The following is a 17,908-nucleotide window of genomic DNA, read 5'->3' on the forward strand; positions in this document are numbered from 1 at the left end:
TTTTTTCTATATGCATGAAATCTAAAGTTTTAAGTAAAGTGCTACACTTTGCAAAGTATGATAGGTTAAGATGATATCCTTAAAGCTTTTCCCTATTTTTTTTTTACAAGTTAATATTTTCACTGTAGATTCAGTTGATTGGTCTTGTATAGTACATAACATCCAGCCTGAGAATGCAGAGTTTCAATTCTATATCCAAGAGAAAATGTGGTATGCAGAGTTTGGCAGTTATACTGCTGTTGGTGTGAAAAGTTAGAGAAATAATAGTAGTAAAGTAGAAGAAAAAGAATGCTGACTATGGAGATATTTTTGTTTGTGTGGTATGTTTGTGATGTCGTGCTAAGCCTTTTGCTCTTAAACACTGTGCAAGTAGCAATTCTGATGCTGATCTCATTTGTGTGTGATTTTGTTTTTTATTTTTTGCTTTAGAAGTAGGAACAAAATCATACTCATGATTTTGGCACATAAAACTCAAATGTGAAGGTCACTGACTTGTAATGACCACATCCATGATTATCTTCTTTTTTTCGTTATCATGATGATATTGGTTAAAGGCTGAAGTTTTGAGCCAAAATACAAGGGCGGCAGTTTTACGTTTAGAGAGGATAACTTTTCTGAGAGGATTGACTTGGTCTTATAAAGGGCTTAATTTGATTAGCTTTCTTAGCTGCTTCTATATTCTGTATCTCTTCTGATAAGTTCAGAATTTCAGTCTTGTTTGGGGTCATTTTGAGCAGTTACTGCATGCAGTAACAGCTTCAGTAGCAGAACTTTACTTCTGAGTTTTTTGAATTATTAGTTAATTGTAATGTGCTTCCTTATGTACAGCTGATATTAATAGTGTCTCTAAAATAAATTACTCGCATATCTTATTAATTGCATTGTTATTTTTTGCCATTTATATGCACGTTTTAAACAAAGTAACTTTCCCTTTTAAATAGCTTTTACCTGCCAAAAAGTTTTGGGAACCTGATGATTCAGCAAAAGATGGGCAAAAAGGGATATTCCTTGGTGATGAGTGGAGAGAGACCGCATGGGGAACTCCTCGTAAGTGATTTATGTTGAATGACTCATTCCTGCTCACAAAATTTTATTTCAAAATAAAATAGTGTTATAAATGTTAATATTATAAATTTGTGTTAAATTTTGGTTTCCTTTCATTGTAATTCTGAAAATATATATTTGAACTGATGGTTTTATGCCAGTAACACTTCTTGAAACTGGGATTTAGAGTTTTTCCATTTAATTTTGGTATTTTTAACGTTGATCTTTTGTTTAATTTCTCCTCTGTAATGAAATGTGAAGGCATTACAAGTTTCATTCAAAAAGTACAATAATAAGGTATCTATCTCTGTGATTTTATTTTATTTTATTCTTTTTGACAGACCATTCTATGTCCCAACCTATTATGGTACAGAGAAAGCCTGGACAGGGTTTTCATGGAAACAGTGAAGTAAATGCTGTATTGTCTCCGCGATCAGAAAGTGGTGGCCTTGGAGTGAGCATGGTAGAATATGTGTTAAGTTCCTCTCCAGCTGATAAATTGGATTCCCGGTTTAGGAAAGGAGCTTTTGTAAGTAATACAGTGCGTTAAGCTTACATAGTTAGCTACTACAGCCTTACAGTTTTACATGCTTATATTTTCTACTTTATTTGTCCATTTTTCTTGCTTACCTTTTCCCTTTAGCTAAGGAAGTGTGTAGTTGCTATCTGCCTGCCTTCCTTCGTTGGAAGGGGGTAGTATGAAGATATCGGAGGAAGTCTTGAGTAAATAGCTGTCTTAAAAACAATACTTACCTATTACCTTTAAATCAAGGTAGGAGAAAGACTGCAAATCATTTAATTAAAAATGTATAGTGGCCTTTATTCAAGGTCTTCCTTTTCTGTTGTTCTAATAAGGGAGTTTTATGCTGGATGTTTTAAGTGTATACAATAAAACCAATCTAACTTGAGGTGTTACTGCTTTAACAGCACCGCTATAGTTAAGGTTGAGTTAGCTCTTCCATTATAAATCCTGGCATTCCTTTTCATATTTTGGCAGTTATTAATTGCATGTGGTTGAAACTTGATGACCAAGTTACCCACCAAATGCAATTTCTTTGCAAACAAAATGTTGTGTTGTTTACGTGCACTATAGTGTAGAATTAGGTCACCTTGTGGTGCTCCTATTGTGTTCTGTTCAATATTCAGAATCAAACAGATTCTTTTTCCTCAGGGCACTAGAGATGCTGAAACAGATGGACCTGAGAAAGGAGATCAGAAAGGCAAGGCTTCTCCGTTTGAGGAGGACAAAAACAGAGATCTTAAACAAGGAGATGATGAGGATGTTACTAAAATAAATGGCAGAGGTTTGCCAAATGGAATGGATGCCGATTGCAAAGATTTTAAGTAAGCTTTTAACTGTTTCTCAAGAAGGCAAGCATGTCTCTTAAGGCATTATTACAGTTCTGGTTTGTGTGTCAGCTTTAAACATTATCCAGCTGCAGACTGAGTCTTCCTACCTCACGTCCTCCCTTTCCCACTGTGCCACATGTTTCTTAGGATGTCATTAGCATGTGTGTCTCTTTTCAAGAGACAAATTCATCTTAATATAAATTCTTCAAAGTTCTTCAGAGTAAATGATTACCTGCAAAATGGGGTGAATTAAAAGAAGAGTGAAAGCTTTCACCCTTGTAGTAATAAACTAAATTCCTTTCTCTCTGCTTCTTTTTATTACTCTTGCATCTGATCTGATTGTTGCTGTAGGGAGTTAGTCCTATGGCATTTTAACCTACCTTCTAACTTTGCTAGTGGGTAGTGTACCCAGCACAATTACTTCTCCCAAAAAGTATTTGTAGAAGCTAGTTATTGGATTAAGGAGAAATGATCTGTTTCCCTATTCACAGTTAACTGTCGTCTAGTCACAGTGTAGAATGGTATTGTGGTTTGGTTGTGTTCTTTGAAAAAAATTTGGACCAAGCTTGAGATTTTGAACTGTGAACTTGTGTATGACAGCACAGCCAGCCCGTGTTTTCCTAATACTGAACTGGATTTTAAATTGGGTATTTTTAAAGGACTGATCTTTCTGTTTTTTAAATGACTATGTGATGCATTTATAACTCTCATGCAAAAAAATTAACGAAATCAGAAAATGTGTGCTACTCATAAATTGATATTAATGTGGTGAACATAACTGAATAGTTGTGTTTTCATTAGTTTATGACTGAGCTAGTACATTAAAATGCATGTTTGAATCCCCTACGTAAGTATTTCCTACCCTTTTAAAAAGTGTAATTGCCTAAGTCTAAGGAGGGATTCTTCAGGTCTGTTCTTCAAGACAAGAATACAGTACTAAGTTCATTGCAGAGCTTAAAACAATTAATTCCTTTCGGATGCGTGCTACCCTATGCAAAATAAATGCAGTTAATTTCAATATTGCTTGTTGAAAATGCAGAATACATTTTTGTCGTGGTTTTCTTTACCAGAAACTTTTAATTTTAAAATAGTGCTTGCAAAAGTACTTTTTATATTATTTAGAGAGAGTAATTATTAGAAACTTTAAAAGTGCAAAAAAGCATCCAAAGCCAGTAAACCTCTCAAAAAGCAAGGCCATCTAACTTAAATGGCCCATATGAAGTGGTGTTATAAAGCCCTCCAAATAGAGGTTTATAATTGAAGTATTGACACAACTTTAACTATAGCAACAGAACAGCACCAATATAAGAAGCAATCTATATTAAGTAAACATAGCTATTAAAAAAAGAAAGTTTGTCCTGTCCTTTTCAATGTATTTACTGTACTTACTTACAGGTGTTTCCCCCCACTTCCGCCAAAAGTGTGTGCTGAAATAACTGCCTTTTTCCATTTGTTCTTGACTTTGTTGAATACTGTATGTCGCTGGGCACAAATAAGGAATGTTTAATGACTTTAATATCTGATATACACTTTGAGCAAGGTTTGGTTGCTAGCTAGGATTCTTAGATTATAGCATAGATGATTGTTACAAAGTTGTTCTTTCCTACACTCAGAAAGCTAGTGTAAGTGTTTTGCATTGAAATTTTTTTTCAAAGTAATACAGCATACTGTATTGTTTACTGAACTTATGAAAAGACTGCTTTCTTGACTATACTGTCTTCAGAGTTGATATTAGAAAATATATATGTATTAGCAGATTTCTTCACATTATTCTTATGCTTTGTTCAGTAAGAGAATTCTGCTCTGGAGTCCTGTAGGAGGAGGAGAACAGGTAGTACTAAGGCTGTGTCTATCCTAGAACGGATAGTACGCCACACTAATCTGGCAGCGTACTCCTGGTATAAACACTTAAATCCTGCAAGATCAAAAATAATTAAGGTTTTTAGCATAGTAAACAATTCCCAGCTGAATACAATGGTCTTATATCCTGCTAACAGAAATAAGCACCTACTTCTTCCTCTATCCTAAAGGTTTTCCTCTGGAAAAACAGGCTATGTTTATTCTTAGAGAAGCCGAGATAGAATTGATAGGATTATATTAGGAATACTTGTTTTCCTGAGTGGTCATCTGGTGTAGTTCACTAAACAAGCTGGGTAGAAGATGAAATACTTTAGTCAACTGCTATATAAGGCAGTTATTAGTCCATTTTAGTTAGGTGTGAGATGTTTTCTGTTTGTTTTTGAAATGTGAAAGATATTCATTGCATTATATGTTTGTCTTTTCCAGCTGAAGTGTTTTTTTTGTTTCTTTTCCTCTCCTTTTGTATGAGATCTGCTTAGCCATTTTATTTTTTCTAGTTTTCCTCAGCACATTTTATAATAATTCATGTCATTCCCAATATGCAATAAAGAGCCTTCACAGAAGTTACAGGGAACCACTGCTTCTTCCATTTAACTTGGAATAGCTGAAAGTTTATTTGGGTTTTTTCCTTACAGTGACTCTATAGTCTTAAAGTTTTGGGGGTTTGTTTTAAATGCTTTGAAACAAAATGTGTCCTTTGTCTTGAGTGATCAATGCATGCTGATTAAAACAACTTAAATCTGTCTTGTTTGTAATGTCTCCGAGGTCAGAGATCCTTTTTAAATAGGAATGCTGTACTCTGCCCATAGATTGCTTTACTGTAAAGGCTGTAAGAGTCTGTCTTGAATTTCTTCTGTGCAGTCGTACCCCTGGAAGTCGACAAGCCTCCCCAACAGAAGTAGCTGAGCGCTTGGGTCCCAATCCTAGCAGCACAGAGGGATTAGGTCCACTTCCCAATCCTACAGCACACAAGCCTCTGGTAGAAGAATTTCCAAACCCAGAAAATCAGAATCTGGATGCCATGGAACAAGTTGGTCTCGATTCTCTACAGTTTGATTATCCTGGCAATCAGGTACAAATGGACTCTTCGGGAGCTGCTGTAGGTCTTTTTGACTACAGTTCTCAACAGCAGGTTAGTACTGGACTTGAAAACATGCCAGACTGGTTCTTTAAGGTGTGCATTTTCTTCTTTGATAGTTGGTCACTTGAAATACATTAAGAATTATATGCTTATGTTGTTAAATGTCTGTGACTTAGTCAAAGCAAATAAATTTATATATAAACTTAAAATTTTGGTGCGTAACTTTCCAGGTGAGTAATTTTTTCACATAGAAACTTGATTTAAAATTTTTTTCTATAAGTAAATGCCAGTAGATTATAACTCTGACTTGAAACGTAAATGCTTCCTTTTTTTTTTTTTTTTTTTCCTAATAGCTTTTCCAGAGGACTAATGCTCTGACTGTTCAACAGTTAACAGCAGCTCAGCAGCAGCAGTACGCACTGGCTGCAGCTCAACAGCCACACATAGGTGAGGTTTTGTAAAACATAGTAGGTATTGGTGACAAAAGTCAATGTGTTGCTTTGGTATTCTGTCTTCAGTTTTGCCATCTATTCCAATTCAAATAGATATTGATCAGTTGGTCCATTTTTAGTGGTTCTTCTTAAGACCGCTAAGAGTAGCTGCATAAAACTGTTCTGTCTTTAGAGAACGTTAAATGTTTTCAGATTTATTTCCTTTTGTGTAATTTTTTGCCTACTTTGAACTGTTGCATGCGAAGCAATGAAAATTACTTTCGCTTATGTAGCGCTATTGAGGGGGGGAAATTAAAAAAGCTTTTCTGCTGTGGAGAGTAGAAACAGTAGCTTTATCTACAAGTAATAATAGAATTGTATGATTCTATTATATTGCACAATTTAAACATTTATGATAATCCAGTTAAAACCATTGCATAGTAATACCTTGAAATCAAAGTTATATTGTGTGGATTAATGAAATGTTTCCTACTTGTTAATGGTATCTTTTAAACAGATAGCTCTTTATTCCTGGGGATACTCTACCCAGTGATAGGATTATTCTGTAACGATTTTTACTGTCCTTTCTAAAGAGTGTAGTGAATGAATTCAGTGCATAAAGTTCTTGATGTTCAGCACAGAGACTGTATTTCAGTGACAATGAAATCAGTTCCCCAGAACTGAGGGTAGCAGCCGCTATGGGGAAGCTGTGTATTTTTGGAGGGGGTAGAAGATACACAGCAGTTATTCGTTTAGGGAAGGGAGCGCCTCACATCTTGGCACCTTAGGGCACATTTAAAGATTCCTGCCACTCTCCACCAGACTTGATCTTCAGCACTGGGCTGCTGAGGTGTGCATCTGTGAGACCTGTTCTCCTGTGATAAGGTGAAGGTTAAGTTCCCTGTCAGATGGTTTAGCTAGATTCTATCTGGTCTGTTCAGATAGGGATCAGCAGCCTGTAGCTTGGCTGTTAAAAGTGATACAGAGGCAGCTCTTCAGAGTTATACAGCTGACTAATATAGGCTTAGAGCTGGGAGCATGGCAGACAGACGTTTGTGTGAGACTATAGTCCTATCTTATGGCTTTCTTTGACTTCCAAACTGCAAAGCAGCCTCTACCTTGTGGGTTTTTGCTTGTTTGTTTTAAAGTTGATTGAGCTGGTCAGCTGCATCTTCTAGTATCTTCTATATACAGGTTAATATAAATTTAGTGAGAAACCTCTTAATGGAAGGAGGAACATAGTTTGTGCTATCCTTGCTTAAGTAGTTAGTTGGTGACCTCACTGTTGTAGGAAGTATATCAGCCTGACTACAAGGGAAGCTATCTGGGAAGCAATGCTTCGTTTCATGACTCTGGGTTTTGCCAGTTGTCCTTTCTCGTTACAGACCTTGTATCAAGTTCAGATGCTTGAAAGCGAGATTCACATCTCATAAAAATTAAAAGCCAAGTGTCTGGTTTAAACTATCTTCCCCCCTCCTCTTCCCCCCCCCCCCCATTGTTACTGGAAGCAGATTTGTATCTCTAGCAGGTGATTCATTCTATTTGATGTGCGTAAGATACTAGATGATTTGTTAGATACAGATTTAGTTGTAAGACTAGTGTAACTTGTAGATGGCTATAGCTGAGTGAGGTAAACTCCACCTTGAGTAATCAATTCTGCATAATAATGGAAAGATCATACATGGTAAAAATGGATTTGGAGTCTGTAGGCCAGCAACTCAAAGCTATTAGGCTTTGGGAGCAGCAAGGAGAGGTTGGCAAGAAGAGAGGGAAGTGCCAATTTCTGTAATCCTATGTCTGCTCTTAGTTCCACTGTATAAGCATTTCTTGTTTATCAGAGATGCTTTGCGATTTGGTTGATTTTTGTGTGATACTGCTTGCTGAGTATGTTAGCTATAATTAAACTCTTTGTTTATTAATATAGCAGGTGTATTCTCAGCAGGCTTGGCTCCAGCTGCTTTTGTGCCAAACCCCTACATTATCAGTGCTGCTCCTCCAGGTACTGACCCGTATACTGCAGCTGGATTAGCTGCAGCAGCCACTCTAGCAGGTAAATGAATATTTTTCTAGTGTTTATCGTGATAATTTTATTGACTGGAATTGGAAAAAATCCATCCTGTTTGTTCTCGGTAAATATATATCTAGGAAGGAGGTACCTCTAGGCAAAACTATATTTGTATAGTTTACCAGTTTTTTACTGTACAGCCTAAAGGAGTGCAGATCTTGATATATATGCATTCTGGGTATTTCTTTCCTCAGGAATTTTATATGCAGCAACCAATTTTCTTTTATTCTAAAAAGGTTTTCCCTATTAAGGTTGGGTCTGACATTAGGAATATGTATTATTTTCAAAAAAGAAGGCAAGCTGGCAACAGAGAAACCCCAAACCTGTAAGAATCTTTTAAAAAGTAAACAGGATACTGCTGTAAAACAATAATATTTGAGTATTCAAATGCCAGCTTAGTATTCAGAGCTGTGCTTAACATTTTCAAAAATGTTAGATTTCCAGTTGATGGTTTTACAGGAAAGGCAGTAGAAATAACTAAAAGGTATGTATACACAGTACATAATGTGTACAGTACAGTGATATACAGATCTCAGTCTTCTAGGGGTTGTTTTTCTCAGTAGGCTGAATGAGATACCTGTGCAGGATTAAGCCCACTCTGAAGAGTGTATCCTCGTAGGAAGGGGAGGCAGAAGGAGTAGTTCTATTTATACGCAGAGGAAGTATACAAAATGGAGGAATATTAGTGGACCAAAGTTTCAGTATGTCAGTGTCAGGAGAGTGGATTTGCTTCATTCTGTGATGTTCTGAAGTGATCTTTTTCCAAGCATGGAAACTGACTTTGAATGATGTATAAGCTTTGGTTACTGACAGGACTTGCTTAAGTTTTCTTTATCTCCTGAGTCTCCCAAAGATACTTATTTTTACATGAGGAAAGTATCGTTTGATAAAAGTGCTTTAAGTTGCCCCGTTCATGTCTGTGTATCTTTCTGGCTAGTATGAGAAGTTTTATACTTTTAATACTGCTTTCAATTTTGGTATTCAGAAGATAGATCAATGAGGGATGTTATAAACAAAGCAAGCAATTATTTTAACTAGCTGCAGTAAATAGAATAATGATGTTTTCTGGGTTTAGGTCCTGCTGTGGTTCCTCCTCAGTATTATGGCGTTCCATGGGGGGTGTATCCAGCCAATTTATTTCAGCAGCAAGCTGCAGCAGCAAATACCACAGCAAATCAGCAAGCGGCATCGCAAGCACAACAGGGACAACAACCGGTATGTCCTTCATATAAAGGAGATGTGTATTTAAATTTTACCTTTAAATTTTGTGTATCAGTGGATAAAGGGCATCTTACAGAAAACTTTACCTAATTTAAATATTGTTGTGTTCTACCAAATGTAATAGGTGAATGTTAAAGAATTTATTGTTTGATTTATTTTTTTATTTTTTTATTTCTCAATTTCTTTACGTTACTGATAATTGTAGTCTTTTAATTTATTGCATAGTAAATATTTGACTATGCTTTGTTTAAACCTGTCTAGCTAATGTTGACTGTACCATTATTTAAAAATTAGTATAAAGCTGGAAACTAACCTAAGAAGCTAATATGGAGGAGAGATTGAGTAGTAATTTCAGGAGGAAATTTTTTAAATAAGCATGGGAGAGAATTGTTCTTCTGCACTTTTAATAATCAGTTGCAAAATGAGATATTACACATTTCTCCTTGTCTTTTAAAAAGTAGCAAAATAATATGAAGTTGCTGTCAGTAAACTTGTTGCTTCATAGGGGAGAAGGACTGCCCTGAATAATTTTCTGAAACACAATAATTGTACTATGGGATGACTGGCTAGGTAGATGAGGGCGGAGCAGTGGATGTTGTCTACCTGGACTTCAGCAAGGCTTTGGACACTGTCTCCCATCACATCCTCATAGGGAAGCTCAGGAAGCGTGGGCTAGACGAGTGGACAGTGAGGTGGATTGAGAACTGGCTGGATGGCCGAGCTCAGAGGGTTGTGGTGAATGGCGCAGGGTCAAGTTGGAGGCCTGTAGCTAGCGGTGTCCCCCAGGGGTCAGTCCTGGGTCCAGTCTTGTTCAACGTATTCATCACTGACCTGGAGGAAGGGACAGAGTGCACCCTCAGCAAGTTTGCTGATGAGACTGGGGGGAGAGGCTGACACACCAGAAGGCTGTGCTGCCATTCCGAGGGACCTGGACAGGCTGGAGAGCTGGGCGGAGAGGAACCTGCTGAAGTTCAACCAAGGCAAGTGCAGGGTCCTGCACCTAGGGAGAAATAACCCCAGGCACCAGGACAGGCTGGGGGTTGACCCAGCCTGGACCTGGGAGTGCTGGTGGACAGCAAGTGGAGCATGAGGCAGCAATGTGCCCTTGTGGCCAAGAAGGCCAATGGTCTCCTGGGGTGCATGAGGCAGAGTGTTGCCAGCAGGTGGAGGGATGGTAATCCTCTCCCTCTACTCAGCCCTCACCTGTGGTACTGTGTCCAGTTCTGGGCTCCCCAGTACAAGAGAGACATGGCACTACCAGAGTGAGTTCAGCAAAGAGCGACTCAGACGATGAAAGGACTAGAGCTTCTCTCCCATGAGAAAAGGCTGAGGGAGCTGAGACTCTTCAGCCTGGTGAAGAAAAGACTAATGGGGGGGATCTCATCAACGTGTACAAGTATCTGAAGGGGTGGTGTCGAGAGGATGGGGCCAGACTCTTCTCTGTGGTGCCTAGTGACAGGACAAGAGGCAATGGGCAGAAACTGAACCACAGGAAGTTCTATCTGAACCTGAGGACAAACTTCTTCACTGTGAGGGTGACAGAGCATTGGAGCAGGTTGCCCAGAGAGGTAGTGGAGTCTCCTTCGCTGGAGATATTCAGAACCCGTCTGGATGTGATCCTGGGCAATATGCTCTAGAGGACGCTGCTTGAGCAAGGGGGTTGGACTAGATGATCTCCAGAGGTCCCTTCCAACCTAAACGATTCTGTGATACTACAACATCACCATCCAAATCAAGAGTAAGCAATTGTAACTAGAACTTGTTGGAATTTTCATTTCTCTAAATGATTTTTTTTTTAATAATACTTCTCTTCTGTTACTCTGGTGCAATTTTTGAGCCACTCTATGAAATTTCAGTATGAATGGATGGCCTTTTTCCCCCCAAAAAACTTAGATCTTAAAATGATCTTACACTGGTCAGATGCTTGAAGAAATGTGCTATCACACCCCCTCTCCCCCCGCCACCTTGAAATATATTTAACTTTAGTGCCATTTTCCTGACTTTGACATATAGGAATTGACTTTAAGATACCATGAAGAAGTTTCAGAGTCACTCCATCACTATTTTACTGTTCAGGTGGCACTTTGCCTCCTACCGATCTTGTTTATCATTGAACTGTATTGATAACTGAATGGATTTCACCTCTTCTATGCGTGTGTGTTTTTTGTTTTTGTTTTTTTACTTTATCCTTAAAATTTATATCCAGTTGATTTAAAAAAAATTACATGTAAGATATTTTGTAGGGCTATATTTTAAATTGTATTTTGCTCTTATTTCATACCTGGGAAAAGTGTGTGTGTGTTTGGTTGGTTTTTTTAAACCAGAAAAATAGAATAGTTGAAAGAATTTAGATTGCTCTTCAAGGCAATTGATTCCCAAAGATATGGTATCAGAACATAAAACAAGCTTGTGTTGCATAATGATGGAGTGTTAGGTGACTTTTTAAAGCCTAGCGTGTGCATTTTTACAGCATTGTTAGCAATGTAATGTTAATTATTTAGACAAGTTATTACAAGTTATGAAGTATGCAGACTTAACATTGTTCAATTGGCTGAAAAGAAGTATAAACAAAACACATTTTCAAGGAAGGATAAGTGTTCAGTTAATCTAGATGATGATATATTTCTAAATTCATTTTTGCAGATTTTCTTCATTATTTTATACTCATTGACATTGATGAAACATACATGAGATCTACTCTCCAGAGTAGGGCAGGTATTTTATGGTCACGTTTGCTAGTGAACTAGTTTATACCTGTTATTTTTTTATGTGTGTTTATCCTTGAAACCAGTAAGAGTATTCACAAAATTAAACTTAGAGCTAAATGACATCAAATATCTAAAGCAGCTGTTCTGGACCTTTTGTAGGGTATAGCGGTTTTATTCCTTACCTTTTGAGAAAATGATGTGGTTTGGTGGTTGTTTTTTTTTTTTTGGGTAGGTTCTACGTGCTGGAGCAACTCAACGCCCTCTTACTCCCAATCAGAGTCAGCAAGGGCAACAGGCAGAGTCACTTGCAGCAGCTGCAGCAGCAAATCCAGCTTTGGCTTTTGGTCAGGGTCTTGCTACAGGCATGCCAGGTATGTTACCATTGGATTAAGGGATCTAAAAATCACTTTTTTAAAGTGATCGGTGTTGTTAGATACCAAGTTAGTGAATCCAGCTACCTTTATGATGGACTGCTTAGAATTGAGTTCTGTAGAGTTCTGTGTTGGTCAGTTGGGTTAAAATGCTGGCACAGGGTCTTCAAGCTCAATAAATTATTCTAGTCTTTTTGATTTGTAGTATTTTGTTTGCATTTATTGTTACAAATGTAAAATATATGTGATATCCCTTACACACACAGAATAATTTCATACGTAATGAAGCAACAGCGTACCATCTTAAAAGATCGTACGTTGTCTAAATTGTCACTCTGATGCAACAGGAAGTATTAATTTGTCTTTCTGAAGTATTTTATAGCTGTGGCATTCAATGATGTTAAGTCTAGAATTTGAAATCCAAAATTACAACGTTTAAAAGGAAGTTCCTGCTTAATTGCCGAGATTATGATGAGCTTTAAGTAAAAGCACTCCAAAGTCCGAGATTCTTTTAGTGTGTCTAAAATGTCTTTTAGTGTGTTCTGACTTCTCTGGGGAATCAGTAGTTCTTGCAGTGTTATTCTGAATCTCAGTATCTGTGTTACAAATGCACAGTTTGTTGAGTGGAAGTTCAGTGTCATTTTTAAGCATTTGGTACACTTGAACAAGAACAGCTCTAAGTATATTTCTTGGCCCCTCCTCAGCGTGCATGATAAATTTTGCCTCTCTAACCTTAACGTAGTTAAAGTAAATAAAAGTTGATAGTAGCTGCAAATGCGTTTGTCTTGTACAGATTCTCTCCTCCATCAGCACTACTTTGAAAATGCCTCTCAACCTATAGGAATCAGAGGTAGCTTGTTGCAGGATGCTCCGAGACTATATTCTGCACTTCACCTCATGCGATCAGATTTTTACACCTCTGGCTGCAGAACAGACTGGTTCTTGTGCTTTTCTTATCTAATCTGTTTTATGATCACAGTTTTTATTTCTTTTAATGCAGCAATAACTTCAGCTTTTAAAACTTTCCTAAAAGGAGGAATTGCCAAAGTGCTGAAGCACTGATTTCTCTCACATGCCATCTTTCAAGTGATTTCTCTGCACCTTACCAAGGTAGCAGAGAAGGCCTGCAAGCGCTGAGGCATATCAAAGATGCTATAGGCATCTTTGCAAAAGCCTCAAAGGGTGAGCTCTGTTCTGCTATTTTGTTCGTTATTTTTAGCTACCTATCAGTTTTCAATTTGGACATGGAGCTTGAAGAGTGTGGAGTCAACTGTGTCTTGTAGCAAGTCTGTCTCTCTTACTGGGGCATAAAATAGTATAGTTTGTCTTTAAATTGTCCGGGCAGGAGCATTGCATAACTAATGATAAGCAGGGGAAGAACTATAAACAAGTTTAATCTTCATTCTCAGGTAGAATTTTATCCTAGGAAGTATGGTTGTATTAGTGAGGTCCTGCAGCACTGCTTGTGGATAATTACGTGCATCCATGGATACCTTCAAAACAACAAATCCAGAACCTTGAATTAGGACTGTACGTGCAATGGCTCCTAACTTGTGGACTGTTACTCACTTACGCTTTTTTTTAAATGCAAGATGAACACTTTTGCATTTACTTAGTTTGAAAAAACTGATCCTATGAGTTAGCGAGCCAGTGCCCCTTTGGCTTCTGTGAGAATCTGTCCTAACTCTAGTAAGTACTAGTTTCAAGCTAAAATGAGTCTTAAAAGGAAGAAAGAGTGGACGTCTTACATGGCAAGGCGTACGTAGGCCCAAACTGAGTTTCAGACTTCAGTGTGTTCTGTTTTGGAGAGAATATTTGTAGTTTGGCTTCAGTGCAAGCTAATAAATATGAGTAAATTTGTCATCTCTTCCATAATGTTTTCTTTAAAATACAAGTTTCAGCTGAGTTTTTTTACCCCTGCAACAGCCTTCATGTTGAGTGAAATTAATGAGCTATCCCAACTATAAGTTCCTGAAAGTTTGTGTGAAAAGAAAGTTTGTGTGAAAAGAATCCAGAAAGTTTTCAAAGTGTGGGCTTCTGGAGACATTTGGAAATCATTTCAGGAAAGCACAGTACTAGTAAACCAGATTGTTTGTTTTCATATTCCCCGCTGATCTTGAGACAGTAAATGTTGATAGAGCAACTGAATTTTAAGGAAAAAAAATATGATTAGGATATGATTAGGAAGCAAAGAGTATGCTTTGTTTTGTGTTCTCAGTGGGAAGACCATCGTAAGCTTGAACGTGAAGGCACTTAAATGAGTTTTGATAGGGGTCGATTTGAGCAAGAAATTGAAAAGGCACAGGAGGAGAGAGGGAATTAGGGGAAAGATCACATCTGGCAAGTCACTATAATATTTTTGATAAAAGGCATTGTTTCCCAACTTTCTCCCTTCTGTCTGTTTCCCTTTCTGGGTGGGAGGAAGCAGAATTTTCTGGGATACCGTATGAAGAAAGGGACAGCAGAGGACTTAAGCTTTACTCTGAGGGCTGCTGCCGTTCAATTACTTAATCTGATCTTAGATGGTCTCTCTGAATCGAATTTTGGGTGTCACAGCAAATGATTTTGTGTCTTTGAGGTTCCCGATGTTTCAGATGCACTTAGCAAGGTCTCAGTGATTTAGCAAGTAGCCCAACATTGGTTTGTTTTAGGAGTTTGAGTAGAAAGCTATTGGTCTGCTATTCCTTGTCAAAATTTAACCATTTCGAAGATCAGGAATATATAAGCACTGATCAGTTCTCATACATAGTTTGGGCCTTCTGCAGCTGGTGATATCTTGATGCTAATAACCGAGGTGGTTATTATTAGACCTCTACTTCTTTAAACACTACCATCCTGATATCTCTCCACTCAAGAACATAACCTGTGAGTCCCTGTAGTGCCTTCTCTCCTTCTGTAGAAAATTTGCAGCTTCTTCCTTCTCAGCATTCCCAAGAACTAACTGTTTTCCTCTGCATACAGATATGAAATTTGTGGTCAGTTCTCAGTCTTCCATCTTTGCATCTTTTATTATTATTTATTTTAAACCACCAACTTCTGAGTAGCATCACAGTAGCAAGCAAGTACTAACAAAATTTGGCAATTTGTAATCCAAAGGGCAAGTGCAAATTGCTTCCATTTTTAACTTTAGAATCACACTAGCCAATTATTTTAAGTCTAATACATTAATCTTAGATTTTTCTAAATAGTGCTAATTCCAGTAAATTTAATTATTGCAATGCTCTATAAATTCTTTTTTATTTTTTTCCCAGTATTTGTCATTGAAAAATAGGCTTATTTACGTTACGTGGGCCTGAAGTTATATAAAATGCTGTGTATTAGTTTCAGATGAGCACAAGGGGTGCAAAATATATGATCATATATAGCTATAGCATTATCCATGCATTTGAACATCTGAAGAGGGTAGTTGGACAGAGCAATTATTGGTAAGTATTAGTCACTTCTCGGTTCTGAAAAAGTGGTTTTATATGACATAGCAGTAACAAATGAAAGGGCTGACAAAGTGTTATTTTGATGAGCTATGAATAATGTTAGAGATGATAAAGATACTAGTAATTAAAAATTGCTAATGTGTGTGGTATTGTAAAGAGTTTTCCTGCTGTGTCACATAATCTTCTAATACTCTATTCTATATTCTTTACAGAACTGCAGTAAAGCAGAGAGCAGTCAGCCTCACCTTCCCCTAGCTTGTGAAAGTAGCAGTCTTAGTGGTGAAGGTAGTGGAGCAGCACAGCACAATTTGTAGGTGGAACTGGCAGTGCCACCTATAGCTAAGCTTTCTTAATGCCATTGTAAGACTCTTTTTTGGTTGTTTTAACTAGCCAAACTTTCGGATGAACTTTATGCGGGAAGACTTTTTCTCCTGTGGTTATGTTGGGAAGGAAAAGGTAGAAGCTGCTGGGATGCAAAATAAGTAGTGAGCAGTGAGAACAAGCAGATTTGGAGTGATAGTAATGCAAGTTTTCATAACCAGGACAGCCCATTCATCTCCAGAACTTGGAGGTGAACATCAAGGTTCTAGATTTCCTCTCCTGTTTGGTTAATGTCTGAATCTCGTCCCTCATATCTTCATTTTTTTCTTAGCATGAGAGAATTGGGACCTGCATCTCCAGCTTCTTTGCAGAGTACTGTACCTGCTAGGCTGTAGGCTGCTGGTTCTGCCAGCTTTGTTTGAAGCAAGATATCTGGGCAGAAGAGTTCACAGCTTGTAGTAGAAATTGAGGAGAGAATATGACTTGGGAGCCTGGTGATTAAGGTACTCACCCTGGCCTTTGTATCTAGATATATATCTGGATCAAAGAGAACTGGAGCAATTATGCCCTCTAGTGGACCTAGTCATGAACATACATGCAGACTGATTTAAGATAGTGTACAAAATCTTGATTTTTACATTTATTAAAACAGGTGTTTGTGTGATTTTTGCAATTTTGGCTTTTTTTTGTAGCATTAGTATATATTTGAATGTGGGAGGAACATTGAAATTATCTCTATTTTTATTGTATTTTAACAAAAGTCAACCTAAATATTAGACAGTTTTATCTTTCTATTGTCAGCTCCCTTTCTTAGGAAGGGAGCTGCTCTTCCCTCTAGCTATTCCAGCTTTTCTCTTCCGTTTAGAGATTCTTACTTCAATTCTCCCATGTCATTGTAAACAGAGCCTTGCAATTACTTCTGTAGCTCTTTTCCTATATAAGTGCATTTTTGTTTTCTTTTTGCATCTTTTGCTCTTGTTCATTTATCTTGTCCCGTTTTCCCTCCTACTGCCTTTTTCCCCTATTTTCAGTTCTTCTTTCTCCCCCCCCCCCCCCAATTTCCAAGATTTAGCTGTCAAAATTGACTGAAATTGTACTTGAATTACAGTCAATTTTCTGTGAAACTGACTGGGACCAGTTCATTTTTGTTCTGGTCTAAGTATTCTTATGTAGACACTGAGCTCTCCTTTCTCCATGTATTTTCGTAGATGGATTATAAATGTAATTTAGCTAGAGAATGTGTGGAATTGTAAAACTTGCATTTAATTCAGCCCTTTAATTATATAGATTTCAACATTTATTTCATATACAAAGGAGTACAAGAGAATAAATGTAAAATATTTTAAATTGCTAGATAAGGCTGATTCGATAATCTAGATATGACCAAATGTGTTGTTCCTTTACCTTTCACATCTTGGTATTGGAAATTTGCTTTATGAACCTTGAAGGTAAAATTCAACTTCAGACTTCTAAATTTAGCTGTTCTTCCAGTTCTAAAAAATTAACTGAAGTGTTCCTAAGTAAGACTTTGTGATGCTATTTTAAGATTTTTGCTTGTTTTTCCTTTTGGTGTCCAGTTGACGTTCTCAGGCACTGTGACAGAAACGCTTTTTTTGCCTTGTAGCTCATTGTCATATTTCAAGGAGAGAAGAAATGCTGACTGCCTAAGAATTTTTGTACTAATAACTCTTGTTATTTTGTGTTGCGTAGGCTATCAAGTACTAGCCCCCACTGCCTATTACGATCAGACTGGTGCCTTAGTAGTAGGCCCTGGAGCAAGAACTGGCCTTGGAGCACCAGTCAGATTGGTGGCCTCAACTCCTGTTATAATCAGTTCTGCAGCAGCACAAGCAGGTAAGTATTTGGTTTTTTTCATGGAGAGTATTCCACTTCTGTATTGAATCTTAACGCTAATCTTAGTTGATTAGTATCTGGTTTTGAAGGATGTACCATACATCTTCTTTCTTATTCTCTTGCCTCCCTTTCTCTGAGAGGCACTGTTTTTCAAAGATGCAGCTTTCTGTA

General features: G+C 37.5%; 1 protein-coding gene across 22 annotated transcripts in view; it reads left to right on the plus strand.

Annotated features, from left to right (window-relative positions):
* PUM2 (pumilio RNA binding family member 2) overlaps positions 1-17,908 on the plus strand; it is a 73,198-nt gene that overhangs the window by 30,097 nt on the left and 25,193 nt on the right. For 13 of the 22 annotated variants that reach the window (XR_011139977.1, XM_068937093.1, XM_068937094.1 and 10 more), the window contains 9 exons: positions 942-1,047; positions 1,386-1,573; positions 2,216-2,388; positions 5,116-5,386; positions 5,689-5,782; positions 7,691-7,816; positions 8,907-9,046; positions 11,993-12,131; positions 17,594-17,737. Coding sequence is in view for 21 of the 22 variants with exons in the window: in XM_068937093.1 (XP_068793194.1) it covers positions 942-1,047; positions 1,386-1,573; positions 2,216-2,388; positions 5,116-5,386; positions 5,689-5,782; positions 7,691-7,816; positions 8,907-9,046; positions 11,993-12,131; positions 17,594-17,737 (1,381 nt within the window). In the remaining variant the exon portion in view is untranslated. The remainder of the gene's footprint in view (positions 1-941; positions 1,048-1,385; positions 1,574-2,215; positions 2,389-5,115; positions 5,387-5,688; positions 5,783-7,690; positions 7,817-8,906; positions 9,047-11,992; positions 12,132-17,593; positions 17,738-17,908) is intronic. The other 9 variants (XM_068937095.1, XM_068937104.1, XM_068937091.1 and 6 more) reach the window with 2 other exon arrangements.

This window comes from Struthio camelus, chromosome 3 (genome assembly GCF_040807025.1).
Source record: "Struthio camelus isolate bStrCam1 chromosome 3, bStrCam1.hap1, whole genome shotgun sequence".
NCBI classification, from domain to species: domain Eukaryota; kingdom Metazoa; phylum Chordata; class Aves; order Struthioniformes; family Struthionidae; genus Struthio; species Struthio camelus.